This window comes from Zingiber officinale, chromosome 1A (genome assembly GCF_018446385.1).
Source record: "Zingiber officinale cultivar Zhangliang chromosome 1A, Zo_v1.1, whole genome shotgun sequence".
In the NCBI taxonomy this organism is placed as follows: domain Eukaryota; kingdom Viridiplantae; phylum Streptophyta; class Magnoliopsida; order Zingiberales; family Zingiberaceae; genus Zingiber; species Zingiber officinale.
Genome location: NC_055987.1, coordinates 141,083,738 through 141,104,613, shown reverse-complemented (window position 1 = coordinate 141,104,613; position 20,876 = coordinate 141,083,738). Strand labels below are relative to the sequence as shown.

At 35.7% G+C, this 20,876-nt stretch overlaps 2 protein-coding genes and 1 long non-coding RNA gene across 3 annotated transcripts; 2 read left to right on the top strand and 1 right to left on the bottom strand.

Moving 5' to 3' along the window:
- Positions 1 to 2,723: 2,723 nt before the first annotated feature.
- Positions 2,724 to 3,724, bottom strand: LOC122004192 (vesicle-associated membrane protein 727-like). The gene is made up of 4 exons (XM_042559118.1): positions 3,535 to 3,724; positions 3,264 to 3,459; positions 2,948 to 3,068; positions 2,724 to 2,741 (listed from the first exon to the last, which is right to left on the bottom strand). Exons 1-4 carry the CDS (start codon positions 3,722 to 3,724, stop codon positions 2,724 to 2,726), a joined length of 525 nt encoding a protein of 174 aa, XP_042415052.1.
- A 5,564-nt stretch (positions 3,725 to 9,288) lies between these two features.
- LOC122036191 lies at positions 9,289 to 10,644 on the top strand. Its single transcript, XR_006127331.1, has 3 exons — positions 9,289 to 9,503; positions 10,223 to 10,275; positions 10,428 to 10,644. It is a non-coding gene; the product is annotated as an uncharacterized LOC122036191 (long non-coding RNA).
- A 2,645-nt stretch (positions 10,645 to 13,289) lies between these two features.
- Positions 13,290 to 16,433, top strand: LOC122004178. The gene is made up of 9 exons (XM_042559105.1): positions 13,290 to 13,495; positions 14,283 to 14,346; positions 14,423 to 14,555; positions 14,652 to 14,868; positions 14,939 to 15,065; positions 15,135 to 15,419; positions 15,496 to 15,597; positions 16,261 to 16,292; positions 16,375 to 16,433. Exons 1-8 carry the CDS (start codon positions 13,431 to 13,433, stop codon positions 16,267 to 16,269), a joined length of 1,002 nt encoding a protein of 333 aa, XP_042415039.1. The 5' UTR covers positions 13,290 to 13,430; the 3' UTR covers positions 16,270 to 16,292; positions 16,375 to 16,433.
- Positions 16,434 to 20,876: the final 4,443 nt, after the last annotated feature.

Sequence of the window (20,876 nt, the reverse complement as noted above, 5' to 3'; positions counted from 1 at the left end):
CCACTTCGAGATTGGCTGTTGAAACTGAATCGAATCCAACCATCAGAAATTTAGGGGAGTTGGTTCCATCTCACTTCTCTTTTATGTTTGCTTGTATATATTTCTTTGCTTTGTCTACTTTATTTGTTATTTGGGTTTTCACAATAAATCCCCAATGCGTTCTTTTTATCATCTTAGAAATTGTGAAAGCTAATTAAATTTGATTGTCAGATTTGATGATTTATTGTCATAATTGGATTCTTGGATTGTATATGATTACAACTTGGTGATAGATTCTATGTTGATAGATTGAGATGATAATTTTTGATATACCTAACGAGTATATTTTTTTAGCCTATTATTCCTATTGATGTGTGATGCACTTGTGGTTAATGCTACTCTAGAACTTGTTTAATTCTTTCAAGACCACATTATCATAAGTTTACATATTTTTTATGAAGGCACTACAACAAAAACCCTCATAGACATCGGTTTTCCACCGGTGTCTATTACATTTTCGACCGATGTCTATGAAGGTGATGTAAAAGGTCTGCCATTTTAGACATCGGGTTAAAACCGATGTAGTATCACTTAACGACACCGGTGTTCGAATCGGTTATTAACCGATGTAGTATCACTTAACGACACCGTTTTATCAACGGTGTAAAACCGATGTAATATTAGTTAATGACACCGGTTTTGCAGCGGTGGAAAATCGATATAATATTAGTATTTTTTAACAGCACAAATTTGATTTCCGAAATAGTGAAAAACCGACAGTAACCAAAAAAATACACAAATATTCACAAATTACACAAATATTCTTCATTCAACAATATCCATAAAATACACAAATATTCACAAATTACATAAATATTCTTCTTACAACAATATTCATAAAATACACAAATATTTTTTTACATCAAAAGCTAATAGATATCAGAATCAAGGTAGAACATTCTTTTAACAACACATCAAGGTAGAACATCGTGAGTAAAAAATCAAGCTGAGGCTACATTAAATTATGAGAATCAGAATCTGTTCAACTTGCTATACTGCTCCATTCTTCTTGCGCCTTTCATTTCACTATTATCATCACTTTTCACCTTCAAATGCCTAGTTTTCTGAGTTAAAACATCCACTGTTCTAATCTGTCAAACAAAAGTATCATTTGATCTACTTAACTACAGCAAAGAACAAAAACAGAAGAATTATACATGCTACAGAAGTCCTAGAATATCACCATCAGAAAGAAATTGACATGGGGCAATATACGCAATTTACATTCCATGCAAATGCATGCATCATCCAAAGTTTTCAAAAATCAAATACCTTTCCTACTCAAATGTAATCTAGCATGCATTCAGCCCACTCGAACCACACTTCATCAATTACAACTCTGGAGTACTTGAGATTTGTAAACTGTAAAAACACATAAATAATATATTAGTAAACCAAGACAAAAAATCATAGTTGAAAATACAATAAGAGCACCAGGTAACAAGATGACTAATTGGAATGCTTAAAAAGATAAACATTCATCAATTATCTCAACCACATCATATAGTGATAGATCTATGAATAGCAGGTTCACATCTAACCCTTGCATCCTTTTGGGAGGCAATCTAATTTGATAAACGAGCAAAAAGAGATACTATAGTCAGATCGAATGCAAAGGCAAAGACCACTATTAATACATACTGCATGTAAGCTTCTCTAGGTTAAGCAGAAAGTGATCGAGTTCAGATGTGCTCCTAGAGGACCAACAAAGCTATATAATGTCAAGAGAGTTACCATAAACAATCTCCATCTCTTTTCTACAAGAGGAAAAATCATATAGAGATCAATTGTTATAACAATCTTAGTTTCCTGAGAAACTAAGATAAAAGTGCTTTTAGATTGCGATTGGCTGCTTCTCGTATACTATACAGTGAAATGACAAGAAGTAATTTAAATATCAAGGTTTAATGATGTCAAATATGCATTGGATCTGAAATGGCTCTTTCCAAACGTTTCGATTAGCAAAAAAATAGCAAATATGCATAGAAGAAAAGGAAATCAACGTGTTTTGCAGTATAATCACTAGTTGTCTCTGGTATTTTCTTCATGTTACAAGCAAACATGAGTAAGGTTAATAATATACAAGAAGTAAACGACAAGAAGGTTGGAATTGCTTTTATTTATTACAAGAAGTAAACCAAGCCTCCATAAATACTACATAACAACAAATAACTATGATAATTAAGAACAACAAGCTTCTTCAACAAATATTGTTTTATCAAGGACTTAACATCTCCTTTGTAGGAAAAATAATAATATTTAACAGGAAATATCCCCTATTAATATTAGCTTGCTGCTCTGGATGGTCGACAATGTACATATCAAACTTTGTCCTCACAGTAGTTCATTCATAGTAAAATGATGGAACCAACAAGAGGCAAGGGCAGTCGCTAGTACACGATGACACTAGAAGGGTCGGTGTTAATAGTACTATTGCTGTCAAGGACTTTTGTCTGTTTTTGTAAGTTTAGACGAGTCGGCATCGATTGAATGTCAGCTTCAACATCATCCATCTCGCACTAACCCAATCCTAACTCGGCCAAAGTGCAACGGCCCTCAACCAAACTCAGCAGACTCATAAGGCACCTCGACTCGACTGCGATCGTCTTAGGCAAACTAAACATGTCAAAACTCAGTTTCGAATGAACTCAAACCTCTTGTACTCATCCAATCCAAATAAAAGCTCACATTGTCATCAAATCCTACAGGTAGGATTTTGTATAGTTAGCACAACAAGCACTATTACTCAGCATTAAATCATGTATAGGTATGTGCTCAAATACTCAGCATTAACAATTGAGTTCAAATTCTCAGCATTAAATCCATAAAACCACCACATTTTAAAGTAGTAAACTTATGTTTACAGAGTGCTGCTAAGTTGTTAGTAACGGGGCCAGCAACAGCATACCTTTTCTATATTGTCCATCATTATTCCTTTAACCTCAGTTATATGAGCTTTTAGCTTTGAAAGTTTGCTCATTTCCTCTAGATGATTTATACAATACTCCATATGCTCCTTCAGCCTTGGACTGTAAAAAGTAGTCACATCTTAAAGTATGACCAAACAACTACAACTAAACTAACAAACTGTAAAATCCCACTATTTCTAGTTGTAAATGTTTTTAACTGAAAATTCCAATCAACCCTGTGAAGATCATCTCATGTTATACCAAGGGCAAAGAAATTGATAAACTGGAAGCTTAAGTGCAACAATGTGTACATACCCAAATTCCCTATCAAGACTGTAAGCAGTGCTAAATCTGTCCCCAAACATATCAGCATCTTCCTCATCAATGAGTGGATGGGAGTTGTTACCACTGATACTTTGTCCATAGCGGTGCATGAAATCATCCTTGACACGTTCTAGAAACACAAATGGAACACTTCTTCCAGCTGCTTCATCAGCTACCACGAGGAACACTACACAAAAGAAAAGAAGGTATATGAAAAAAAAATATCCAACACGGTACAGAAGTAAAATTTCATTTACTGTACCAAATTCTTTGTCAACCAGGAAGTTGAATGTGTGGCAATCAGATGAGAAGGTGAATTTCTTATTATTTTGAGGCAAATTCTGTAAACATTGGACAGCAATAGTGCTGAAATTCCCCGAAAAGGGAGTGTATTCAGCAAGCACAACACTCCCTTTAGCCACAAAACTATAAATTAACGGTGGTTGGCTCATGTTTCTTGAAAAATTATCCAATTAATTGGCAAAAAAAATCTATCTTCGCACCTGTAGATGAGAAACAAAAGACAAGATCTCAACTTTCACAAGCAATAAAACCAACAATTAGGGAGCATCAATTGTGAATTCTCAAGAACTCGTGGCATACAGATCTACGCACTGTCAATGAAAATCAACTGAAGATGGCAACATCACAGCAGAAATAGGAACGAAGAAAATACATTAATAATAATAATTTTGCTAAAATCGCCCAAAACAGTCTTCCAGGGCAAAAATTCCAAGGAAGTACAACCCAACACCTAGCCAAAGGCTCAGACAATCACTATTAAAATAATATTACAATAGAGGAGAATATTAAATTAAGAATTACTAATATCAATACGTATATATAACAATTGTACCCTTAATTAAAACAAGTTCACAATCATAAACAAACAAATCATAAAGCACCAAACACATAACAACAATAGAATACGACGACCAACAAAAACAATCAATCTAGAAAAAATATTCTAACTGTATTAAAATTAAAATAAACTAGAATTGAATAAGAAGAAGAGATCAGGCACACCTTTGCTAGCAATCTCATCGACATGGTTATCCTGACCTTTGCTCTTGATGTTGAACCATTTTTTAACAAAGGCCTTGGACCAAGACAGCTGCTCCCAAGAAACTGAGAGAACAAAGCACGCCCAAATCAACCATCTTAGAGATGAAGAAAACAGAACTAAAGAAGAGAAATATATTATTTTTTTATCTTGCAAAAAAAAAACCTTGCTTTTCTTTGGATCATCATCTCTCATCGTTGCAGCACTCCTTCATGTAGTGACTGTAAGTTAGCTCGCCAAACACTCCCAAGGACCTGCGACAATCTGAACCTCGTGGGAAGAAAGAGGTCTATTGAAGAGGTCTAGGGAAGAAACAGGGTCAAGAAATACTAACTCGCAAGGAGAAAGAAGAAAGAAGAAAGAAGACAAAGCTATGCATGGGCTAGAACAAGTAGATGTGATGTAATATTCCTAATGTGCTACATTACTCACGAGCTTCGCACATACAACAGATCGAAGACACAGTCGGATACCCAAATCAGAAGGAAAGAGATTACAATGGATAACTTCTGAACTAGATAAGAAAATCTATCAAATATACAGTGAAAAGTTTAAAGGTGTCAACTAGCCTAGTCCATCTGAGCCATAGAAGTCGTCAAAGCCTTGAGTTTAAATCTATTCCTCTCTTAAACAAAAGAAACTAAAATAAAACATTAGTATTTTGATCGCTATATCAGGCTTTGAGAATGCTAAAAAAATTGTGCATCTTGTGGCTTTCAGTACATATTGTTTAGGTTATTGTAGCTTCAAATGAATTTAGTTATGCTTGCCTAAATGATGCAAATTGAGTATCAACCTCAAGTAGCTATAATATTACAACAGAAGCACAATGATTTTGATATGCTCATCTAAGGCCAATTTTGTTGCAGCTGAAGAGAAGAAGATGATCTCTTTACAGAAAACACTTACTTTTGGGCATCTTTAACCAGATTAAGTGCAAAGTTCTCCACAGGTCCAATGGAATGGTCACTTCTAACAGAAAAAACAATTTGATCAAACTCTTCAGGCGCCCCATCATATGGAGACATCTGCAAGAAACATATATTGAATTACAACAAAGCAGGTTAGGTTAGCTATTATGCTGAAATGTGGAAAGTGACAGTCTTTTTTTGAGACAACCACAAAATTGACATACAGCTAATGCATCATAATGTAGGCCATCGTATATCAGCATCACCTTTTCACTGTAGTTCTTCTCCTGTTTCCCAGTCACAAAGAAAGGGGGAAAACATAAAATCCCTTGGCTACAGAAAAGAAAAAGTAGTAGATTCAAATCTTATGATGATACATTACCTGGCCATACACATCACACCGAGTCGATCTTATGAAGACACAGTCGGATGAGCTCTTCCTGTACCTGCTCGTTGAGCCGGCCGGAGCCGGATTGCACGAAGTCGACGAGCTCCGACAGCGTCTGCCGCTTCACCTCCTTCTCGCGAGCCGACTTCAGCGTGTCAGAGAAGTCGAAGAGCACAGAGCAGATCCGGAGTTTGCGGAGAAAGAGCGCCTGGCGCTCGAGTACGGGCACATCACGGAAGAGCGGGAGGGACTCGATTTGCGGGACGACGCCAGGGGCTGGGGAGGAGTGCAGTTGGCGAGGGGAGCTGGGATCGGCGCCTGAGGAGCGAGATTGGCGCCTGAGGATTAGGATTTCGATTTATGGTGGGCGACGAGAAGCCCAAAAAAAAGTGCGCTAAGAAAGTCCGCTAGAATTTTGGTTCATAGACATCGGATTTTAAAAACCGCTGTTAAAATCGATGTCTATTAACGAAAAAAAAGGCGTTCATAGACATCGCCTAAAAACCCGATGTCTATGAGCGAAAATATGTGCTCATAGACATCGGTTTTTGGAAAAACCGGTGTAAAATACTCAAAGACATCGGTTTTTGCTTAAATCTGTTGTTGTTCCACCGATGTCTATGAGGATTTTTCTTGTAGTGAGGCTATCTCACTTTCTTTTATTCATTCCTTTTGTTATTACACTTTTCTTGAATAATCCCCCTATTTATAGACATTTCATTCTTTTTTCTCTTCTATTAATTTCCACTTTACTCTTCTTATGGATGTGGATATTTTTGAATGTTTATGATGAGTATTTTGCCCGAGATAGACAAAAATAAGTGGGGGTGAGGGGAGAAATAGCTTACTAAAATTTAGGGGAAGCATAGGTGAACCATGCTTACCATAGGTAAATCATGCTATTTATCTTTTTTTTAAGCTATTGATGATGTTGTATAGTGATGCACAACATGTTGAAAAAAAGTGAAAAAAGGGAAAAAGAAAAAAAAAATCAGAAACGTAAGAAACAAAAGAAGGAAAAAAAAGAAAAAAAAGAAATACTTTGACATGTGCCATTTTGTATTTCTTTGTGATAGAATTTTTGGGAGAGACAATCTTTATTGTAGCAATCTTTATTGAGAAATATTTTTGGAGAAATAGCTTACTAAAATTTAGGGGAAGCATACACTACAAAAAAACAATCTATTAGGGACGACGGTTTGCAACGAATTTAAAATTTGTTCCAAACTTTCCAACAAAATTTGCAACAAAATAATAAATTGTTCCGAATTAGCAACAAATTTACCAACAAAATAAATTCGTTGCAAATTAGCAACAAAAGATAATTTGTCGCTAATTTTGTTGCAAGTTAACAACAAAAAATAAAATTTGTTGCAAATTTTCCAACGAATATTTAGTTCGTTGCAAATTTTGCAACGAATATTTTGTTCGTTGCAAATTTTTGCAACGAATAGTATATCCGTCGCTAATATAGCAACGAAACTATTATTTGTTGGAAATTCCCGACAAATATATAATTCATCGCAAGTTTATAGCAAAAATTTGAGGGTAGAGTTTCCAACGAATCTTAAATTCGTTGGAAATGTTTCCAACAAAAAGGCAGATTCGTTGGAAATGTTTCCAACAAATCTGCTAATTCATTGGAGATTTCCAACAAATTTAGGATTCGTTGGAAACATTTCCAACGAATCTGACAATTCGTTGGAAATTTCCAACGAATCGTCCAACGAATCGCAGATTTGTTGGAAAGTATGCTATGATTTAAAAACCCGTTTGACCGACCTAGAGACCTCGGAATCGGATGAAACAAGTTCCTATATGCTCCTCTTGGTCTCCTGATTCTATAGATGACTTCAAATATTTTTTTTGAATTAAGATAAATTTTTTACATCAAGGTCAATTGGATGAATTTGAATTTGATCATAAATGTGTTAGTGTTTTAAATCAAAATGGAGTTTAGTTGAACTTGGTGGATTTAAAAAATGATTTTCGAGTGCTCAGAACGAGGAGAAATCAGTTTGTTGGGGAGCTAAGGTTCTCGTGTTTATATCCATGAATTAAAAATAATTACGGAGCTAATTTATTTTGATTTGTGAATTTTTAAACTTAAATTTAATTTTTCAAACACATTGGAAGTTGAAAAAATAAAAGAAAAAATATATAAAGTAAAAAAAATATTTGAGGGCACATATGAAGTCAGGATAAATAGAGGAGCACACAGGAACTGGTTTCATCCAATTCGGAGGTCTCTAGGTCGGTCAACCGTGATTTTAAGAATAGGAAGGGTTTCCAACGAATCTGAAATTCGTTGGAGATTTCCAACAAAATGGCAGATTCGTTGGAAATGTTTCCACCGAATCTGCCAATTCGTTGGAAATTTCCAACGAATCGCAGATTCGTTGGAAAGTATGCTATGATTTAAAAACCCATTTGACCGACCTAGAGACCTCGAAATCGGATGAAACAAGTTCCTATGTGCTCCTCTTGGTCTCCTGATTCTATAGATGACCTCAAATATTTTTTTTGAATTAAGATAAATTTTTACATCAAGGTCAATTGGATGAATTCGAATTTGATCATGAATGTGTTAGTGTTTTAAATCAAAATGGAGTTTAGTTGAACTTGGTGGATTTAAAAAATGATGTTCGAGTGCTCAGAACGAGAGGAAATCAGTTTGTTAGGGAGCGTAAGGTTCTCGTGATTATATCCATGAATTAAAAATAATTACGGAGCTAATTTATTTTGATTTGTGAATTTTTAAACTTAAATTTAATTTTTCAAACACATTGGGGGTTGAAAAAATAAAAGAAAAAATATATAAAGTAAAAAAAATATTTGAGGGCACATATGAAGTCAGGATAAATAGAGGAGCACATAAGAACCGGTTTCATCCAATTCGGAGGTCTCTAGGTCGGTCAACCGTGATTTTAAGAATAGGAAGGGTTTCCAACGAATCTAAAATTCGTTGGAGATTTCCAACAAAATGGCAGATTCGTTGGAAACGTTTCCAACGAATCTGCCAATTCGTTGGAAATTTCCAACGAATCGCAGATTCGTTGGAAAGTATGCTATGATTTAAAAACCCATTTGACCGACCTAGAGACCTCGGAATTGGATGAAACAAGTTCCTATGTGCTCCTCTTGGTCTCCTGATTCTATAGATGACCTCAAATATTTTTTTTGAATTAAGATAAATTTTTTACATCAAGGTCAATTGGATGAATTCGAATTTGATCATGAATGTGTTAGTGTTTTAAATCAAAACGGAGTTTAGTTGAACTTGGTGGATTTAATAAATGATGTTTGAGTGCTCAGAACGAGATGAAATCAGTTTGTTGGGGAGCATAAGGTTCTCGTGATTATATCCATGAATTAAAAATAATTACGGAGCTAATTTATTTTGATTTGTGAATTTTTAAACTTAAATTTAATTTTTCCAACACATTGGGGGTTGAAAAAATAAAAGAAAAAATATATAAAGTAAAAAAAATATTTGAGGGCACATATGAAGTCAGGATAAATAGAGGAGCACACAGGAACCGGTTTCATCGAATTCGGAGGTCTCTAGGTCGGTCAACCATGATTTTAAGAATAGGAAGGGTTTCCAACGAATCTGAAATTCGTTGGAGATTTCCAATAAAATGGCAGATTCGTTGGAAACATTTCCAACGAATCTGCCAATTCGTTGGAAATCTCCAACGAATTGTGGATTCGTTGCGAATATCCAACAAATAATATTTTTGATGGAAATTTGTTGGAAGATCCCTAATTACATATCCTTACCCGACCCAATTTCTTCTCCTCACATCTTCTCTTGACCTAATTTTCCTTACGGCAGCTGCGGCAATTTTTTCACCTTCTCTGGACTGGTAAGCCACTCTCTCGTTCTAGCTCTTCTTTTTTTCCCGATCTCACGGGTGGCGCTGGCCGTGCTTGTCGCGGTCCAGCAGGGCGTCGCGATCGTTCATCAGCGCCTCGCCTGGCCGCGACCGGCCGCGCCTGGCCGCGACCGGCCGCGCCTGGCCGCGACCGGCCGCGCCTGGCCGCGACCGGCCGCGCCTGGCCGCGACCGGCCGCGACCGGCCGCGACTGGTGCCTGGTCGTGTGTGGCCGTGAGTGGCTGCGAACAGCGGCGAATGGCAGCTCACGGCGGTCCCTGGTAGCTCAAGGTGCCGTCTTGCCCCTCGCGCTGGCGCCTGGCCGCTCTCGCAGCTTCCTGGTTGCTCTCAACGGCGCTGAGGTTGGCCACTAGCAACATCCCTGTCCACTGTCGGCATAGGATGGCTGATGGTGGCCTCACTTAGCTGTTGTTTGGCGTTGGTGATCCCGCTGGCGGCGTAGGCTGGCCACTGGCGACTGATGCTGTCCGCCAGCTGCTGATAGCATTGGGTGACCTCTGTTTGTAAACCGACAGATCATTGTTTGATGTCAACTAGTTGTTCTCAATCTTGATTGGTCGTGGGCTGTCTGTGCGTTACAGTGGCACAGCTGACCGGGGGTCAATGCCTTGTCGTTGGGGCCAAGAATATATTTGATAATTTCTAGACTTTTTTATTTTATTGTAAATTTAATATTATTGTTTTTGCAGGTTTGGATTTGACGTGGCTGGGAGAGACTTTCGATTTTATTTACCTTTGTTAGGTATATTTTTTTACACCTGATATTTTAATAATGATTGCATGCTTTTATTTTCCTATATTATATTTTATTTGTAGTTGTATGTGAGCTAAGTAATATTGACCATTAGTATTTGTGTTCTAGGAGTTTTTATTACTATATTTTATTTGAAACAGGCAACATGCAGAATGAAAGAAGTTGGATGTATAATAAAAATTTACCTGACCGTGGGGGTTTAACTGATGAGTTTATTACTGGGTTGAGACAGTTTTTAAATTTTGCATCTAGTAATGTTGAGTTTATGGATGGTAATCAGATACGATGTCCATGCAGAAAGTGTCATAATGGAAAATTTTTACCATCTAATAAAGTTTCAGAGCATCTTTGTAGATTTGGTTTTACTTCGAATTACTATAATTGGACATGTCATGGTGAACCATTCATATCTGATGAGGATTGTTATGGACACAACATACAAGTCTCTAGGGATCAAAGTTATTATAATCAATTAAATCCATATCAAAGAATGATATTTGATGCAGCGGCTTCGAATTTAATTCCTGAACCACATGGTGCCAGTTCTAGCTGCCCTCCAACAGTTGAGCAAATGTTTACAACATATGCATCACCATTAGAAGAGGTACAAGTGCCAGGTGTTGATGAAATTGTGAATAATGAAACATATCTTAAATTTCAGGAAGTGTTAAGTGCTGCAGATGAACCTTTATGGACTGGTTGTGACAAGCATACTAAATTATCATTCACTGCAAGACTGTTGAATATCAAGGCAGAGTCTAATTTGTCGGAAGATAATTTCAATAAGGTTGTTCAAGCTATTGAAGAGGCATTGCCCCAAGATAATATACTGCCTAATGATTTTTACAGTATGAAAAAACTTACGAAAGAATTAGGTCTTCCGGTGGAAAGAATTGACGTTTGCAGAGACGGTTGTATGCTATATTGGGGAGATGATGCAGATGCAAATGTTTGTAGATTCTGTAATCAAGATAGGTACAAGATCTCTAGAAGGAGTCAACAACGACGTAAATCATACAGTCAGTTATTTTACTTGCCATTAACTCCTAGGTTACAAAGACTTTATGCATCAAAGACCACTGCTCAACACATGACTTGGCATGCAAATCATCGAACAGAGGAGGGATTAATGTGTCATCCATCAGATGCAGAGGCATGGAAAAATTTTGATAGAACATATCCTGAATTTGCGAAGGAGACTTGAAACATTTGGTTAGGTCTTTGTGCTGATGGTTTTGCTCCATTTAGTAAATCAGGAAGACAGTATTCTTGTTGGCCAGTTATATTAACTCCATATAATCTTCCACCTGGGATGTGCATGAAAACACCGTATATGTTTTTAACATTAGTTGTGCCTGGCCCGCAAAATCCAAAGAAGTTAATAGATGTTTATATGCAACCACTGATTGCAGAGCTAAAACAACTATGGGATGAAGGGTTTCCTACATATGACGTCCATACTAATCAGATGTTTGTTATGAAGGCTGCTCTTCTTTGGACCATTAATGACTTTCCAGCTTATGGAATGCTATCTGGTTGGAGTACTGCGGGAATCTTAGGTTGCCCAATATGTATGGAGAGATCAAAGTCGATCAGATTGAAATATGGAAGAAAGCCGAGTTATTTTGATTGTCATAGGTAATTTTTACCATTAAATCACAATTTCAGAAGGAATAAAGATGAGTTCACTAGGAATAGAATTGAAAGAACACCTCCGCCATTAAGATTGACAGGTCAAGATATTTGGTATAGAGTGTGTCACTTTCCATCTGTTATTGAAGAACCACATGGTACAACATATGAATATGGAAGCACTCATAAATGGACTAAGCGGAGTATATTTTGGGATTTACCTTATTGGTATAGTAATTTAATTCATCATAATCTGGATGTAATGCATATTGAGAAAAATGTTTTTGATAATCTCATAAATACAGTGATGGATATTACCGGAAAAACAAAAGATAATTTGAATGCAAGAAAAGATATGCGACTAATTTGTAAACGACCCACTCTTGATGTGGATGAAAGTAGTAGGGGACCAAAGCCAAAGGCAATTTATACATTGAATAAAGAACAGAGACGTGTTGTTTGTGAATGGTTGAAATCATTGAGATTTCCTGATGGGTATGTCTCTAATCTTGGGAGATGCGTCGATATGAAGGAATTCAAATTGATTGGTTTGAAAAGTCACGATTGTCATATATTTATGGAAAGACTTATTCCAATTGCTTTTAAGGAACTCTTACCAAATTTTGTATGGGGTACAATTACGGAGTTAAGCATTTTCCTTCATGATATTTCCTCAACAGTTTTGAGATATTCACAGATGGAGAAGTTAGAAAGAGACATTCCAATTATTTTGTGTAATTTAGAAAGAATCTTTCCACCTTCATTTTTGATTCAATGGAACATCTTTTGGTTCACTTGCCATATGAGGCCAAAGTTGGAGGACCAGTCCATTTTCGATGGATGTATCCATTTGAAAGGTATATTTTGTTTTATCTTATATACTTCGTTATTAATGCATTGTAAATTTATAACTTTTTTATATATATTCCTCTAATACAAATTGTTATATTTCAATCAGATTTTTATATCATTTGAAGAAAAAAGTAAAAAATAAGGCACATGTTGAAGCCTCTATTGTTAATGCATACATTGTGGAGGAAGTAACAACTTTTGCATCGTATTATTTTGAGCCTCACATTCAGACCAAAAGACGAAGACCTGGAAGAAATGATGAAGGTCCTATTGATCCCAATACGAACATATTCTCAATTTTTAATTATCTTGGTCGACCGAGTGGACAATGTAAGCAAAGATATTTAACTGATCAAGAATGGTGAGCAGCCCAGACATATGTTTTACTTAATTGTCCAGAAGTATCACCATATTTCGAGTTAGTATATCTTTCCTATTTTTTTTATCGTAACTTTTTGTTATTATAATTCAATTTTTTATGATAGGATTTTTCAAAACTTGTATTATGATATGCCAACACTAGAGTTTGATCGTTTCTGCGATCAAGAATTTGCACCTTGGTTCAAATCATATGTAAGTAATTTTTACCTTGTATTCTAATTTACCGTATTGGTATAGTATATTTTAACTGAATAACATATTCATTTGAGTTTAGGTTTATGATAATCAAGCTCATCTCGAACATCAAATGTTATTTCATCTATCTTGGGGTCCAAAAGCAATGGTACGCACTTGGCCAGCATATTTTATAAATGGATATAATTTTCATACTCAAGAATATGGAAAAGGGAAGACTACAATGAATAGTGGGGTATGTGTTCAGTCATCCAATGATGGAGGTGTAAGCACTGCTTTTTATGGTCTACTGGATGAAATTATAGAGATAGAATACCCTGGTCCAGAAATGCGAGTTATCTTATTTATGTGTCGCTGGTTTGATCCTATCAGAGGGATGAAGGTGCATCCATGTTATAATTTGGTTGAAATAAATCATAAAAGATTATATAAGAGATATGAACCTTTTGTTTTGGCACAACAAGCGATTCAAGTGTTTTATGCTTCATACCCTAGCTTGAAACGTGATAAAATGGATTGGTGGGCTGTTTGTAAAACTAAAGCACGGAAAAAAATAGAGGAACATTGGGAAGACATTGCATATCAACAAGAGGAGGTTGTGAATACATTTAAGACCGAGGAATATATTATTCCAACATTACGAGATCCCAGCGGAGTAGTGATAAATGTGGATGCCAGTGAATTTCATGAGGTTGATGATAATGATGAAGATGATGATGATGATGATGAGGAGGAGGAGGAGGAGGAGGAGGAAGAGGACGAGGACGAGGACGAGGAGGACGACGACAACTTTGATTTTTAACATGTACGATAAGTTTTTTTATATTTAATTTTAATTTGTAAATTTATAAAATTCATAGTTTAATTAATTGTCTACATAATATCTCATTGTTAAATTTATATATGTTATATTTGTGCTATTTTTTGTTCTATAGGTCATTAGAGGTGAGACATTATCACTGCAGATTCTCGCTCTCTGACTTTTATATTATGGATATTGTAAGTTTTTCATATTTCTTCATCAAGCATTAAGTTTTTTATTTCTTTTATTCTAATTTTGATTTTTGGTTGACAGTTTCGACGGGCACGCCATAGACGACACCATTCAAGCATTGGCCAGATTGATTCACCATCTGATAGGATGGTACCTACGCCCTCCCCTCAGGCAGGACCTTCTCGTGGGCAGTCGCCAGTAGAACCTTCTCATGGCCAGTCGCCGGCAGGACCCTCACGTGGACTGTCCCCGGCAGGACCTTCACGTGGCCAGTTACCGGCAGGACCTTCATGTGGCTAGTCACCGACAGGACCTTCACATGGCCAGTCACCGGCAGGACCTTCATGTGGCCAGTCACCGGCAGGACCTTCACATGGCCAGTCACCGGCAAGACCTTCATGTGGCCAGTCACCGGCAGGACCTTCACATGGCCATTCACCTTCCCCACTTGAGTCGCCGATACCTGCCAGACACTCAACCGTTGATATTGCCGACGCTCGACTGCATATAGTCCCTCTTGGAGACTCGTAAGTATTAAAATTATTATATTTTAACTATCTTAATTATTTAACGTTGTTTATTGTAATTTTATGATAGATTTGAAAATTCAGTAACTGTTGTTCGTGAGATTGATCAAATTGTGAATAACTTTTGGAAAGGAGACTCAATGTCATACTCAAGCACTCCAGCACCCACAAAAGAACTCTGGTGGTGCGAGTTTAAGGTATAGTTAATTTATTTTATATATAAAACAATTACGTTCATGTATAATCTATTGTTTTTTTCATTTCAGCGATTATTTAGTTGGGACCCTTATTTTGAGATGGAAGTTAAAAGAATTTTCAAAAAGAAATGTGGTGATCACATTCGGCATGTATTAAACCATGCCAAAAGTACTGGAAAAAAGCCTCCCTTTATCACGACGGACAATTGGGTTAGGATCTGCAATTTTTGGCAAACTGATGAGTGCAAAGAAAGGAGTTTGCGGAATAAAATAAATCAAGCTTATAATTCTGGAGACTCACGTGCAATATATGCAGGAGGATCTATAAATATCGAGGAGCATTCACGTAGATTGGTAAATTTTCAACTCTACAATTAGATTTTTAATATATTTGTTGTTATTATATTATTTCTAATCGTATTATTTTTAGTCTAGGGATTTGGGAAAAGAGCCCGATTTTATAGACACTTTCGTCCGCACTTTTCAAAAAAAAGACAAGACTTGGAGTGGAGATAGAGCTAGAATAATTAAGGTTTGATTTAATCTTTAATCATAATTTTAACTTAGATTTTATTACTTATCTATTTGCTCTAATTAAGGTTTTAATTTTTCATAGGAGAGATATGATGAGCTATCATTATCTCAAAGAAGTTCAGGTGATGGTGATAATATTGAGGGATCTGAGCCGTCTGTTACTAATAATTTAGATTTATGGTTAGAGGCCAGTGGGGGAGTCAAAGGGGGAAGGATAATAGGTATGGGTTCTATGAGTAGAATTCATAATGTTCCTCGAAGATCTTTATCTTCTTCTACCCGACCCGCAGTAACGGCACAGATTCATAGCTTAACTGAAGAGGTTGACAATTTGAAAGACATAATATCTCAAAGGGATCAGCAAATTTTAGAAATTCAAAAACAAAATTCACAAAGAGATCTAGATATGGTTGAAATGCGTAAACAGCAAGCCTTTCTTTTACAACAATTTCAAAAATTTAGATCGGGTCCAAGCTATATTCCTCCTGGTATTGGTGATGATGCTAATGACGATGATGATGTCGATGATGATGCCGCCGATGATGTTGATGATGATGCATGAGTGTTTGTAATTAGAATTTTTGACTTCTTTTATTTTATCGCTTTTATAAATTCTTAATTTTTGTATTTTGATTAGTATTCTTATTTTTGTTTCAAACAGGGTTGGTAGGTGAAGATGATGGTGGTATTGATGTAAAAATATGTAAGTCTTTACCTATTTACTTTTGTGTTGGTTTATAAGATTTTCTTTTTCTTTGTTTATCTTTTGATGTAGGTAGAAGAAGGATTTGGACTGAGAAGGATCTCCATAAGATTATCTTCAACTCTATCTTTTTCATGTTCTTGTATGATATTGAAATTTGGATACTATGACATGTTTGTTATAACTTTATTGTAGTGTTTGGTTTAGGGTGTTAGTTGTAGTTGTATATTGTTGTAGTTTGTATTGTTGGATGATGATGTGTTGTATTGTTAGTTTTATGCTCTTAGTTTAGGTTGTATATGGAACAACATGTTTTAATGGTGCATGTGTTTGGGTTTATATTATTGATGTTTGAATTTATTTTGTTGTACACTAATATGTTTGTTGATTTATGATTTATATTTGTGTTATTGTGTTTAGTGGTGAATATGTTGAATCTGTTAATGTGTTTATAGTGCTGGATATGTTGAATCTGTTTGAATCTGTTTAGTGTGTTATATATGTTGAATCTGTTTGAAAAAAATTGTAATAGGAAAAAATATTGAAATTATATAGGGCTGGATATTTTTTTTATTTTTGGGACAAATTTTGCAACGAATTTAGATTCGTTGGAAATATCGTATTTTATCAGAATACTGCAACGAAAAATATAAATTCGTTGGAAATTTCCAACGAATCCATATTTTCGTTGGAAATTTCCAACGAAATATAAATTCGTTGGAAGTTTCCAACGAATTCTAAATTCGTTGGAAAATTTCAACGACTATGATTTTTGTTGTAAATTTCCAACGAAAATATGGATTCGTTGGAAGTTTCCAACGAATTTAGAATTCGTTGGAAACTTCCAACGACAATATGAATTCGTTGGAAATTTCCAACGAATTTATATTTTGTTGGTGATTTCCAACGAATATGAATTTCGTTGGAAATTTCCAACGAAAATATGGATTCGTTGGAAATTTCCAACGAATATAAATTTCGTTGGATATTTCCAACGAAAATATGGATTCATTGGAAACTTCCAACGAAAATATGGATTCGTTGGAAATTTCCAACGAAATTGTATTATCGTTGGCAATTGCCAACGAATGTACATGTTCGTTGGTAATATTACATTTTGAAACTTTTCCAACAAATAATTATTCGTCGCAAATCTGTTTGCAACGAATACGTTTTTTAGTTGCTAATTTGCAACAAATTTAGGGTTCGTTGGAGATTTTTTCTGCTGACATTTCCAACGAATATTTATTTTCGTTGCAGTTTTCCAACGAATTTTGCAACAAATTTTAATTTTGTCGCAAAGTTTCTAACGAATTTTGCAACGAATATGATTTTCGTTGCAAAATTTCCAACGAAATCTTAATTTTTCGTCGCAAAGTTTTGGGACGGCAGATTTCCAACGAATTTTTTTTGATGCATTTTTCGTCCCAAATCCAATTTCCAACGAATTTTTTTCTAAAATTTGTTGCAAATTTTGTCCCTAAGTGACAGTTTTTTTGTAGTGATAGGTGAACCATGCTTGATTACCATAGGTAAATCATGCTATTTATCTTTTTTTAAGCTATTGATGATGTTGTATAGTGATGCACAACATGTTGAAAAAAAGTGAAAAAAGGGAAAAAGAAAAAAAATCATAAACGTAAGAAACAAAAGAAGGAAAAAAAAGAAAAAAAAGAAATACTTTGACATGTGCCATTTGTATTTCTTTGTGATAGAATTTTTGGGAGAGACAATCTTTATTGTAGCAATATATAGATTTTATTATATATCATGAGTGAATTTTTATTGAAAGCTATAGTAGAGGTTGTCTACATATTTATTGGATTTATGGAAAAACTTTAACATGTTCTATTTTGAATTTGTTTATGGCAAAATTTTTGTGAGTGACAATCTTTATTGTAACAACATTTGGATTCTATTACATATCATGGGTCAATTTTTATTGTAAAAACTATAGTAGAGATTGTTCATATTTTTATCGAGTTTTTAGAGCTATCTTGAAAGTTTGGATGAGAAATATTTTTGGGCATTGTTTACTTGTATTCATCTATGTAACATTCCAATATATCCATGTCTTCCACCATTACCTTATTAAATCTTTCTTATTATTTTTCTTAACTATCATTTGCTTTGATTCATGTTTCCTTTACATTTCAAATAATACCTTCATTATTTTATTGTGCACACTTATGTATATAGTGGTGGAGATTAGAAGCAAAGCAATCATATGGTAGTGTACGAATCCATGAGTAGCTTAGTGAGCTCCACTATTGCATTTATAAAAGAGGAGAGCCACCATTCCTTACCTTATGAGGTTATTTTGTTATCATTTTTAGTTTATCTAGTATGGATTGAAATTATCATGTTTGTCAATTAGTGTATGAATTGAATCCATGAATGCTTGAATTTTTAAAATTTGACAATCATAGGTAACTTTCTTTTCACTATGTTCTAGAGCATGATTGAGAATTGCTAGGGGAATGTATTTTAGTTGTTTCTTCTTTTTCTGATTTTCTTGAGCCGAGCAAGAATAAGTGTAGGGGAGTTGATAACTAGCATTTTTATGTAATATTTTGGCTCTTATACTTAGCATTTTTACCCTCTCATATGCTTAATTCTGCATTTATATCATGTTTTGCGAGTTGATATCTATTTAGAGTTTTGATATAATTTTTTCTATATTTTCTAAGATTTTATCTAAAAGGTGCATCTTGTTTTGTAGGGAAGCATTTAGGTCGTTGATCAAGATCAAATAATCCAAGGGTTTATCAAGAAGTGGAGTTCCAATTCAATGTAATTCCAAGTCCAATTTCAAAAACCCAACCCCATCCTCAAGCCCACTCTTAAAGCTCAATTCCAAAAGCCCAATTTCATCCTTCTAATGGATCTAGATCCCATCAACCAAAACTAAAATCCAATAACCCATTAACCTTACCCTTTTTCTCCCGAGCCCGAACAGGGACTTGAGGAATCTCTACTCGCGATTTTTGGGGTTAGGGCACGCGACAAGCTTCACCGCCGCCGCCTTCCTCTTCTTCCTTCTTCACCACCGGTCGACGTCTTTCCCTCTTCTTCTCTTCACTGTCGTCGGCCGACCCTTCCACAGTTCTTCTTTTTCTTGATTCCATCGGCAAGCGACAGCAGATTCTTCTAGGTGACGGTAGGCTTCGGCAATGACTCTGTTCATCCACCTTGCCGGAGGGGTTCTCTGGTGTGATCTCCATCATCTGATTCCTTTTGGTAGCTCCACCATTTGGGGTTCAGGTGGCAGAGCAGGGAGGCAGCGGTGGCAGTTCATCCCATTTCACAACATCTCCATTTCCGATCAACTTTCATCCGAGGGGGTTCATCGGTGGAAGATTCGTATCATCCTCGTCATTGTCGAAGTGTGCAGCAGTCTTGCATAGTGCTACTATTTATTGGAGTTTGGGGTTCGATCGCCGAGCCCTTGCGTGACAGCTAGGGTAGTCCTTGGTATCGAAGTGGATGAATGGATTGTGGTTTAGATTTCTTAGTTTAATTATGTTAATTGTGTTAATTTACTTGTGTTGATGCTTTTGATTGAATACTTGTATCAAACTTGATTCTCCATGTTTAAATTGCACACATTATGCTTAATTAGTTTCATGCACGCAACGTGTTCGATCAATTGCTTCAACCATTAGTTAGGTTTAATTTGATGCATTTTAGTTTATTTAATTCTTAATTTGTCTTGTTCTTTCAATTTCATTAAGTTCTAGTTTTAATTGAATGCAATTAGGTTAGGTTAGATTAGATTTCTTTAATGCCTTAGGGTTTGTTAAATGCTTACTTTATTTCATGTTGTTTTTTATTTTATGCAATTATAGTTAGGTTAGACTTAGCTTTTATTACTTGCATTGTCTTTCATTTACTAGATTATGTTTCATTTAATGCTTTCTCATTTCATTCCTTAGTTTATTTGTGTTGATAGTTAATCCATAGCGTAGTGTGACAATGTATTATGGATTAATTATTCATACTCAGTTAGATTTCATTACAGCACTAGATTAGTTTCCTACTTGCTTTGCTTTTCATTCGTTAGATTTAGAATCAAAATCAAAAACCCCCATTTCCATATTAAAAATCTCAAAAATAAGAATAACATACAATCCTAGATTACCATTCTATCGTTGTTTTTGTTGGGAGACGACCTGAGTCATTTTTATACTACATTAGTGTAGTTAGAGGAGATTTAGTTTTTAAATTCTTTTGATATCATTTTTGCGACGAAATAAGTCACCTGTCGGCCGCTAGTTACTTTCGATGATGTTCGTCTTCGTGGTTAGCCGTCTTCTCCCTCACAAAGATAGTCTCTTTTCTTCCTCTCGAGCACGTTGCCACTGACACCGCGCCGCCTCCCCTCTCACGAGTGGCCTCTTTGCTCCACAGTCGTTCAACAGCACCCCCGCCAATTCGTCCCAGGGCCAACACGGAGGAGGTAAATCACGGGCGGTTACTAGCTTTTGGAATAGTGACTAGCATATAAGGGAGGTATTTACCTCAGCTTTGTCGAAATTCGAACCCCAGATCTCATTGTAGCAACATCTCATGCG